This window comes from Sus scrofa, chromosome 13 (assembly GCF_054392235.1).
Source record: "Sus scrofa isolate SSC_HxYL_T2T_F1_AM1 chromosome 13, Sscrofa_HxYL_maternal_Yorkshire_Landrace_v2.0, whole genome shotgun sequence".
Lineage (NCBI taxonomy): Eukaryota > Metazoa > Chordata > Mammalia > Artiodactyla > Suidae > Sus > Sus scrofa.
In genome coordinates, this window is record NC_139395.1 from 150,158,689 (window position 1) to 150,170,396 (window position 11,708).

An 11,708-nucleotide genomic window follows, 5' to 3' on the forward strand; every position below is an offset into this window, starting at 1 on the left:
AAATAAAATAAAAAATTAAGGGCATTCCTGTTGTGGTTACGAACCTCACTAGTATCTATGAGGTTGTGGGTTCGATCCCTGGCCTCACTCAGTGGGTTAAGGATCCAGCATTGCTGTGAGCTGTGGTGTAGGTCACAGATACAGCTTGGATCCTGCATTTGCTGGTCTGCCAGCAGCCACAGCTCTGATTCGACCCTTAGCCTGGGAACTTCCATATTCCGCAGGTGCGGCCCTGAAAAGCAAATAATAATAATAATAATAAATTAAAATAAAAACATAAGTGCCGAAGCCATGCTGGCACTGCTAGTTCAGTGCACACACTCCAAGAGGCAGAACCCTCATTTCATCACCTCTCACTTTAAGAAAAACTGTCGGGGAAGGCTTACAGATGCAAAGCAAAAACAACTGCAGGTACAAACAGGTACAAACCTCCTCCCATCCCCTGTGGGCAATTTTCCTTTCAAAGAGCCACAAGCCCAGGCTAGGCACTACCCTCCCTGAAAGCAGTGCTGTAATCTCTAGACCCACCCACTTCCTCTAGAGGAAGCCTGAATTAAAATGTGGAGCCGGGAGAGAGCCTTCTGATCTTAGTAAAACCTCCCCACCATAGGTGAGCAGAGGAGGAAGTAGATGAGAAACCCAACTACTTCCTTGGAAAAGCCCCTCCATATAATTTTTCCCAGAGCTGAATTTCTAGAAGATCAAAAATCAAATGGAATTAAGAAATCCACAGAAATTCCTTTTTTTCTTTTTCTTTTTAGGGCCGCATCCACAGCATACGGAGGTTCCCAGGCTAGGGGTCCAATCAGAGCTATAGCAGCCAGCCTACACCCCAGCTCACAGCAATGCCAGATCCTTAACCCACTGAGCGAGGCCAGGAGTCGAACCTGCATCCTCATGGATGCTAGTCAGGTTCATTTACTGCCAAGCCACGATGGGAACTTCAAAAAAGCATTTTTTGAGAACTGACTAAACTCAGTGAGGTGAGTAGATGAGTGATTGATTGTGGAGTTTCACACGCCAAGATGCAAACACCTATGCCTCCCCCTTTTGAAGGCCGAGGTATTGGGAATGCAGCTCCAGTGAGTGAAGGTCCTTGTGTCAGTATTAGAACCTTCCTCTGAGCCCTTGATATCACTGGTGTGTGAGAAGAGAAACATCTCAGGAAGACAGCTCAACCACGATCCTGCCTCCCAGTAAGTCAAAGCACATTAATTTGTCCATGTTTCCTGCTAGAGCTTTTCTTTATAGAGGCACATTTTTCATGTAATTAGATATATAATGATAACCCGCTTTTTTTTTTTTTTTTTTTTTTTTTGCTTTTTAGGGCTGCACCTGCAGCATATGGAAGTTCTCCGGCTAGGGGTCGAATCGGAGCTACGGTTTCCAGCCTACACCACAGCCATGGCAATGCTGGGATTGAACCTGCATCCTCATGGATACTAGTCAGATTCATTTCTGCTGTGCCACAATGGGAACTCCCAAGACTCTTGCATTTAAAAAAAATTTTATTGAAATAGATGAAGTATTGTTGATTTACAATATTGTGTTAATTCCTGGTGTACAAAGTGATTCGGTTTTTCATCTATATTCTTTTCCATTATAGTTTGTTACAGGATATTGCATGTAACAGGATATAGTTTGTTGCAGGATATTGTGTTATACAGTAGGACCTTCTCGTTTATCTATTTTATATATTGTAGGGTTTTTTTTTTTGTTTTTTTTTTTTTGCTATTTCTTGGGCCGCTTCCGCGACACATGGAGGTTCCCAGGCTAGGGGTCCAATCGGAGCTGTAGCCACCGGCTTACGCCAGAGCCACAGCAACGCGGGATCCGAGCCGCATCTGCAACCTACACCGAAGCTCACAGCAACGCCGGATCGTTAACCCACTGAGCAAGCGCAGGGACCGAACCCGCAACCTCATGGTTCCTAGTCGGATTCGTTAACCACTGCGCCACGACAGGAACTCCTATATTGTAGTTTGTATCTGCTAATACCAAACCCCTAATTTATTCCTCCCCCACCCCCTTTTCCCTTTGGTAACCATCAATTTGTTCTCTATGTCTGTGAGTTTGTTTCTGTTTCCTAAGTAAGTTCATTTGTATCATATTTTAGATTCCATGTATAAATGATATTGTACGGTATTTGTCTTTTTCTTTTTGAGGGGTGGGCCACACCCATGGCATGCAGAAGTTCCCTGGCCAGGGGTCGAACCTGTGCCACAGCAGCAACCCGAGCCACAGCAGTGACAATACTGGATCCTTAACCTTCTGCACCACAAGGGAACTCCTGTCTTTATCTTTCCAACTTACTTCACTTACTATAATCATTTCTAATTGCATCTATGTTTCTAGGAATGGCATTGTTTCATTCTTTTTTATGGCTGAGTAGTATTCCATTGTATAATATTATCACATCTTCTTTATCCATTCCTCTGTTGATGAACATTTAGGTTGCTTCCATGTCTTGTATATTGTACATAATGCTGCAATGAATTTTGAGATGCAGGTATCTTTTAGAACTAAAGTTTTTCTCCAGATATATGCCAAGAGTGGGATTTGTTGGATCATATGGCAACTATATTTTGGGGTTTTTGTTTTGTCTTGTTTTTTTTCTCTTCTTAGGGCCACACCTGCAGTATATGGAAGTTCCCAGGCTAGGGGTCAAATGGGAGCTGCAGCAGCTGGCCTACTCCACAGCCACTGCAACTTAGGATCTGAGCTGCATCTACAAATATATGCTGCAGCTTGTGGCAACATGAGAGACTTAACCCACCAAGCAAGGCCAGGGATCGAACCTGCATCCTCATGGATACCAGTCAGGTTCTTAACCTGCTGAGCCACAACAGGAACTCCCTGTATTTTTTTTTTTTAAGGCACCTCCATGCTGTCTTCGATAGTAGCTGCACCCATTTACATTCCCAAACAATGGTGTAGAGAGGAGAACCCTGCCTTTTCCACACCTTGTCACAGTAGAATAAGCACTCTCTTTTATTGCTGTACCTAGGCTTCCCTTGTGCGATGCTGTCATATATTTCCTCAAGGAGAGTCACCACATTTATTCCTCTGTCCTTGAATAGTAGCAGTTGTTTTTAATTGTTTTTTGGTAATAATGTAAAAGTGCAACAAAAGTTATTGTACATATAATTTTCCCTTCATTTGGAAATATTTCCTTAGGGTAAAGTCCTAGAAGGGAATTTCTCAGTCTAAAGATAAGAACATTTTTATGGCCCTTAATATCTCTCGCTGAATTGCCTTTTGAAGGGGATGTAGCATTTGCAAGTGTGTGAAATTATCTGAACCCCCACCAGAATTGAATATTATCCATGTGAACATTTTTACCAAATGTAAAATATTACTTCATTTGTGTTCTAGTCAGTAGCATGTCTTTTTTGTTTGTTTGCTTGTTTGTTTTTTAATCTTTTTAGGGCCACACCTGCAGCATATGGAAATTCCCAGGCTAGGGGTTGAATCGGAGCTGCAGCTGCCAGTCTACACCACAGCCACAGCAACGTGGGATCCAAGCTCTGTCTGCGACCTACACCCCAGCTCATGGCAACACCGGATCCTTAACCCACTGAGTGAAGCTGGGGATCTAACCCACATCCTCATGGATGCTAGTGGGGTTCGTTACCACTGAGACACGAGGGGAACTCCCAGTATCATGTCTTTAAAATCAGTGAAAAGTCAAGCATTTTCCCATATATCTTTACTAATTTTATTTTCTCTTTGTGAATAATTTATCATGACAATCGACTTTTGGAAAAGGAATTGTTCAAATGCATAGTGAGTCTGAAGACCAGGACTATATGTTATTTACTTTGCACTCCCTGCTCCCTGTATCTACAACAAATGGGATGACGTTCAACTATTCTTTTCTTTATTCCATAAATACTTACTGGGTGCCTGCTATGTGCCAGGTTTCTGGGTGCTGGGATAGAGGAGTAAACAAGGCAGAGACCTGGCCTCAGACAGCTCTCATGGGCAACAGACAACCAAACCAACAAAGATACCAAGTCATTTCATACTGTGATGAGGCCATAGAGGAAATGAACTGGGGATGGATAGTCAGGTGGCTTTTTTTTTTTTTTTTTTTTTTTTTTTTTTTTTGCTGTGCATGCATCATGTAGAAATTCCTGGGCCAGAGATCAAACCTGCACCATAGCATCTACCCGGGCCACTGCAATAACAATGCTGGATCCTTAACCCACTGCTCCACAAGGGAACTTAAGTGGCTCCTTTAGATGAGACCACCAAGAAGAGCCCTCCTGTCATTCTCCTGCTTAAATGTCCCCATGGCTTCCTGGCTTGGCACAGAATAAGATCCAGAATAAGACCTGTGCAGGACCAGGTCACAATCTGCCTCTCTGACATCACCTCCTTCCGCTCTCCTCCTGAATCACAGTGCTCCTCATGTTTGAATGGCAGCCTCTTTCTTAATAACAGGTCTGAGTTCAGATAGCAGCTCCCATGAGATGATTCTGCTTACTGTCCTATTTAAAGAAGTACCGTCTACCCACAAGTCACTATCCCATTGTGTTTTATTTTCTTCATAGCACTTATCACTCTCTTAAATTATTTTGTTTGGTTGTTTTCTGCTCACCCCTCAGCCCCTGTAAGCTCCAGGAGAGTGGAGACTTCCATCATCTTGTTCACTGCTTTATGTTCAGAGCCCGAGAGATGTACAGAAGTGTCTCAGGCATCTGATATCAATTGCACAGCCACTTGAACTTTATTCTTGTAAAGTATCCAGTAGGTGAAAAGTTAATTTCAGCAGATGTGAATGCCAGGATTGGAAATGGTTTTGTCAACGTGTCAATAATTAGGAGTTTCCATTGTGGCTCAGTAGTAACGAATCTGACTAGTATCCAGGAGGAGGCAGGTTTGATCCCTGGCTCGCTCAGTGGGTTGAGGATCCGGCATTGCCATGAGCTGTGGTATAGGTCACAGACAGGGCTTGGGTCCTGTGTTGTGGCTGTGGTGTAGGCTGGTATATGCCGCAGGGCGGCCCTGAAAAGAAAGCAAAAAAGCATTACTAATTAAACGCTTGAGTTGGAATTTTGCTTTCCCATAAGCCATTTCTCTGGGAATGGTTTGCTGAATTAGATAGGAAAATAACTGATCAACTTTATTTATTATCCAAATAAGATATTGATAATTAGCTTTCGTGAATCTGGGAAGACTTTAGTTATCAAGGGACTAGAATTATTGAGAAGCAGCTAAGAGCAGCAAAAATTTCTTGCAACATTTGATTCTGTAGACAGAAAAATTTCTATGGATCTAGTTATTTAATCTTGAGAAAGATGTTAGATTTCTAATGGTGCTTCCCGAGCCTTAGAGCCTTATGATGGTACTGCCATGTTGCAGAATCAAAGTAGTTAAGGAGGGCTTCTTGACAGATCAAATTCCACTCCTAAATGGCTTTGACACAGCTCTCTCCTGTTTACTCTACATCTGAATAGTCGGATGTAATTTAGATTGGTGAACACATCCTTTCCCTCTCCATAGCCAAGAGATCCTTAGTAAGGTTCCTGCTGAAGAATAGTTCTGTGGTAACCAGGTAAGCAAGGGTTAACTTTTTAGCTGATGCTGGACACGGTCACCTACATGCAATATTGTTTCTGTGGGAAAATGGAGTCTGTGATCTCAACTTACAGATACATAGCTAGAATATAGGTGGTATGGGACTTCCCATTGTGGCACAGCGGAAACGAATCCGACTAGGAGCCATGAGGTTGCAGGTTCGATCCCTGGCCTCACTCAGTGGGTTAAGGATCCAGTGTTGCCATGAGCTGTGGTGTAGTTCGCAGATGCGGCTTGGATCCTGTGTTGCTGTGTCTGTGGTGTAGGCTGGCAGTTGTAGCTCCGATTGGACCCCTAGCCTGGGAACCTCCATATGCCACGGGTGTGGCCCAAAAAATTTAAAAAAAAAATTTTTTTTAAATAGAATATAGGTAGTGTGGAGTTAATAAATATCACCTCTTTTCCTCGCCCAGGTGTTGAAGCATGTGAGAAATGAAACAAAGCATATGGCAGATGGAGACAAAATAGCACTTTCAGTTGAAGCTAGTTTTGGAGACTATGTTTTAAGGCTTCCTAATACTGAATCCTAACCCTCCCCAGCTACAACCATCCTGAATACCCAGGTTCTCTCCCCAAAGGGACAAGGCAAGATCGAGAGGTGAGTATTTCCAGTTTATTCCTCTGAGAGCCCTCAGTACCCGTCACTTAGGGGGCAGTGAATAAAGGCAGGAAGGGAGGCCAGGAGCCTGGCGCTCACAGAGCTGCAGCCACGTGAACACAGCAGCAACGCGGAGCAAGCATCTCCCCTACTGAGAGGCTCTGCGTACATTGTCTCTACAGCCCTGGAGTGGTGCAGTCCAGTGTGGACTGAGTTAAAAGAGGCCTAAGAGAGGAGGGCTGTGGATTCACACTTTGGGGACTGCCTAACGTCGTTGCCCATGGTTTTCCAGGGAAGGCCAGGGAAGAGTGAGAAGGCAGGTGCCTAGCAGACCTGCATCCCTTCCCGGTGACTCTTCCCTTCCATGTGTCCTCAGCAGAGAAGTGGAGTGGAAAGCCAGGGTAGGTATCAACACCTTCATAAAAAATAGCATGAGCACACACTGGCAACAGGGCCCTGTGGATGTTACTCTCTTGATATCTTGAACCCAGGAAAAGGGAGAGCCGTGTGCTCTTCCTGATTTAGAAGATAGGATTTGAGACTCTGCAGCTAATTATGTGACCCCAGGCCACTGTCCCAATTTTCCTAAATTCCTGGGTAGCCTTTTATAAAATGAATGTAATAGGTTGAAACGCCATGTAAAAATGGCAGGAAGGGAGAATATATTTCCCATACATATGTAAAGGACACTGGAAACTCAAAAATAAGAAAATAACTCCACTAAGAATGGATAATGATTGAAACAAATCTTTTTTTAAAAGAAGAGATATGAGTGGCTAATAGGCACATGAAAAGATGCTGAATGTCATTCGTCATCAGGAGATGCAAATTAAAACCCTAATGGGATACTACTAAATACCCTTTAGAATGGTTAATATTAGAAAGACTGATGATGTGGAGTTGCCATCATGGCTCGGCAGAAACGAATCTGACTAGCATCCATGAGGATGCAGGTTCAATTCCCGGCCTCCCTCGGTGGGTCAAGGATCTGGTCTTGCCATGAGCTGTGGTGGAGACCACAGACAAGGCTCAGATCTGACGTTGCTGTAGCTGTGGTGTAGGCCAGCGGCTACAACTCCAATCTGACCCCTAACCTGGGAACCTCCATATGCTGCAGGTGCGGCCCTAAAAAGACAAAAATGAAAAGAAAGACTGACAATAACAAAGTGTTAGCACAGGTGAGGAGCAGCTGGAGTGCATATGTTGCTGATGGGAATGTAAAACGGGACAGCTTTGGAAAACAGTCTGAGAGTTTATGAAAAGTTAACCATGCACCAGGGTTCCCAAGTGGCCTACCAGCTAAAGATTTGGCCTTGTCACTACCAGAGCTCAGGTTCTACCCCTGGCCCTAGAATTTCTGCAGGCCATGGATACAGCTACCAAAAACAGTATTAAGCATATACCTACCATATGATGCAGCCACTCCATGACTAAGTATTTACCCAAGAGAAATGAAAGCATATAACCACACAAAGACTTACACATGAATATTCTCATACCTTTATAATAATCAAACACTAGATCAAGCCAGGCCAAAAAATATCCCCTCCCAAATCCCCATAACATTCTACATATATAAAATTCTAGAAAATGCAAACTAATCTATAGAGACGGAAAGCAGATCACGGGTTACCTCAGACTGAGGGTGCGAGGAAGGATGAACACAGGAACACTTGGGAATTATGAGAATGTTTGCTATCCTGACTATGGTGATGGTTCCATGGTGTTTGCGCATGCCAAAGCTTTAAACAGGTGCAGTTTGCATACATTACACTTCACTATAAAAGTTGTAAAAGAAAGAAAGGACGCAAGGAGGGAAGAAGAACTGATACCCAGGAATTTGTATGAAATTTCACAATCATCCTGCTGAGGGAGAAAAACCAGGCATAAGCCAGCACCTACTGTATGATTCCACTTCTATGCAATTCTAGAAAAAGTGAACTGATCACCGGTGACAGAGAGCAGGTGAGGTGTTGCCCAGAGTTGGGGGTGGGGGAGGGGATGGACTACAGAAAGGCAAGAGGAAATTTGGGGAAGTGATAGAAGCATTGTGTATCTTGGAGATGGGATCAAAACGGCGGAATAGTAGGACGGGAGCTCAACTTCTCTCCTCAAAACAACAAAATTTACAACTACATGCTGAGCAATCTTCAACCAAATGGACTGGAAACCTTCAAAAAGATATCCTACTCCAAAGGCAAAGAGGAGGCCACATCAAGAGGTATGAGGGGCGATTACATGATATAAACAACCCCATACCTCCTGGGTGGGAAGCCCCCCACAGAGTAGAAACTAACTGGTTCACAGAGACTCACCTACAGGAGTGAGAGTGCTGAGCCCCACATCAAACCCTCACCAGCGGGGATCTGGCACTGGGAGAAGGAGCCCCTGGAGCATCTGGCATTGAAGACCAGTGGGGATTGTACGCAGGAGCCCCACGGGACTGGGGGAAACGGAGACCCCATTCTTAAAAGGCGCACATGGATTTTAACGTGCACTGGGTCCCAGGGCAAAGCAAAGTCTCCATAGGAATCTGGGTCAAACCAGACTGCAGTTCTTGGAGGACCTCCTGGGAAAATAGGGGTGAATGTGGCTTGTTGTGGGGGAAGGACATTGGAAGCAAATCTCTCGGGAATATTCAGCAGCTGCTTTTCTCTGGAAGTGGCCATTTTGGGAAAATCTGGCCTCACCCATCAGTCAGTCAGCACTGAGAAGCCCCAGGGCAAACAACAACCCAGGTGGGATCACAGCCCTGCCCCTCAGTAAACAGGCTACCTAAAGACCCCTCAGGCACACGGCTGCCTCTAACCCCATCCAGAGACTAAGCCCCACCCACCAGAGGGATTAGAAGCAGCTCCACCTACCAGTGGGCAGGCATCAGCCCCTCCCATCAGGAAGCCTACAGCAAGCCCCCACACAGACTTCAGCCACAAAGGGGGCAGACACCACAAGGAAGAGAGGCTACAACTCTATTATCTGGAAAAAGGTCACCACACCAAAAACCTATAAAAATGAAAAGACAGAGAACTATAACTCAGATGAGGGAGAAAGAAAAACCCCCAGAAAATCAGCTCAGCGATGAGAAGATTCTCAGCCTCCAGGAAAAAGACTTCAGACTGTCGATGCTGAAGATGATGCAAGACATTGAAAATAAACTGGAGGCAAAGATGGATAACTTACAGGAAACACTGAGCAAAGAGATACAAGATACACAACATTTCTTAAGTTTTATATCTTGAATATAATGGTGATTTGACATGACTATAAATCTATCAAAGCTAATTGAATTTTACACTTTTTTTTTCTTCTTAGGGCTGCACCTGTGGCATATGATTACAAAGTTGCTAAAAGTGACCCTCAGAGAGGCCCAGAGCGGTGGTCCACAGCGAAAGACGACAAAGCTCAGCAGCGCGCCTTGTGGGGAAGCACAGTCTCCTCAGAGATTCTCAAACTACCGCTGGAGGAGTTCCCATTGTGGCGCAGTGGTTAACGAATCCGACTAGGAACCACGAGGTTGCAGGTTGATCTTTGGCCTTGCTCAGTGGGTTAAGGATCCGGCGTGGCTGTGAGCTGTGGTGTAGGTGGCAGACGCGGCTCGGATCCCGCATTGCTGTGGCTGTGGTGTAGGCTGGTGGCTACAGCTCCGATGAGACCCCTAGCCTGGGAACCTCCACATGCCACAGGAGCCGCCCTAGAAAAGGCAAAAAACTACCGCTGGAGGAAACAGGATGTCCTGCATCCCAGTGGAGTGACTGGAGCACAAACTCTGTGATTGGGTATTTGAAGGAATTGTGACTTCCAAGAAGATGGTAGCTTGGGGTGTTTGGAATGTGAAGAGATTAGCTGACACCCCCGCCCCCTTCCGCTGTCCCCCAACCCCCATCCTCCCAAGGACGTTTGGGCTGTGTTGAGTTATTTTATACTATGAGACAGAAAAATAATCTATAAGACCAGTTTTGCCTCTTCCATCACAAAAGCTCAGAAGAGACCTATGCTCTATGACCCAACCCTAACTAGCAGTTTCCTTTGTCTGGTTTGACGTCAGTTAATGACTGGACTTTGAACCTGAAAGAACATTAAAAGGAAAGATAGCTGAAGGGAAATCATTTTCTCTCTGGATTACCTGGCACCAACATCCAAAATGAAAGTCTTCATTCACTTCACTCTGCTTGCCCTCCTTTTCCTAAAATCAGGTAAGGAACATTTACACATTTTTAATTCTTTCCGTCATATTTGTCTTTGAGATAGAATTAGCAAGCTTAAGCTACCAATCCCCTCTGCCCCAACTAGTGGGCTATTTTGTAGATTTCCTCGCCAACCAGGCTCAAAGATCCAAGCCAGGGAGTTCCTGTTGTGGCTAAGTGGGTTACAAACCTGACTAGTAGTCTATGAGGACATGGATTCAATCCATGGCCTAGCTCAGTGGGTTAAAGATCTGGCATTGCTGTGAGTGGCAGTGTAGGTTGCAGACATGGCTCGGATGCTGCATTGCTGTGGCTGTGGCGTGGGCCAGTAGCTGTAGCTCTGATTCAACCTGGAGCCTGGGAACCTCCGTATGTGACCCTAAAAAGAAAAATAATGAAGAAGAAGAAGACACAAGGCATTTCAACCTGTGATGAAAGCAGGTAGAACATTAGTAAGAGGGGCTTCTGGACTAAGATTTGGTGTTCAGCAAGGCAGACATTTTCTTGAGTGTCCTGAGGCCAGACAGGAACAGCTTAGTAATTCCAGGGCCCAATGCCTTAGAGTCTCACTAACCACTAGATATCACTTGGGTTCTAATGCAGAGTAGGGATCTGGTTTGATGCCTGAATCTTGCATCAAGAGTTTTCTGCCCTTGGTGCCCTGTTGTGGCGCAGAAGAAACTCATCCGAGTTTGATGCCTGAATCTTGCATCAAGAGTTTTCTGCCCTTGCTGCCCTGTTGTGGCACAGCAGAAACTCATCCGACTTGCAACCATGAGGTTGAGGGTTCAATCCCTGGCTTCGCTCAGTGGGTTAAGGATCTGGCATTGCTATGAGCTGTGGTGTAGATCAGAGACACAGCTCGGATCTGGCGTTGCTGTGGCTGTGGTGTAGGCTGGCAGCTGTAGCTCTGATTAGACCCCTAGCCTGGGAACCTCCATATGCTGCAGGCATGGTCCTAAAAAGACAAAAAACAAAAAAATAAAACAAAACAACAAAAAAAAGTGTTTTCTGCCCTTTACACGTGGGAATTGAGGCTTATCTCTGGACAAATCCTTTCGTTCCTCTGAGTATTGGTGGGCATTTCTGTCAAATGTGGATGCTCACATCCATTCCATAGGCACTGTAGGGCACAGGGTAAGTCCTTGATAAATGATAGGAGGAGTGGGAACAGGGGCAGTCAAGGTGCTCAGCTGATGAACTATTTTCTAGCCCCTGGAAGAAAACTGGCTTATGAATGATGGTTTAAGCCAGACCCTGTTCAAGGTGAAGAGCCAAATTCTGCCAACCAGAGGCTTCCACACCCAAGGGGGAATCAGGTAGCTTCAGCATTTTTTCTATAT

The 11,708-nt window shown here is 45.0% G+C and overlaps 1 protein-coding gene across 1 annotated transcript in view; it reads left to right on the forward strand.

Moving 5' to 3' along the window:
- The first annotated feature begins 1,025 nt into the window (after window positions 1-1,025).
- Window positions 1,026-11,708, forward strand: part of LOC146397695 (uncharacterized) — a 43,277-nt gene continuing 32,594 nt past the window's right edge. The window contains exons 1-2 of the mRNA XM_084989974.1: window positions 1,026-1,082; window positions 10,274-10,374. Of these exons, the coding sequence (XP_084846100.1) occupies window positions 1,026-1,082; window positions 10,274-10,374 (158 nt within the window). The remainder of the gene's footprint in view (window positions 1,083-10,273; window positions 10,375-11,708) is intronic.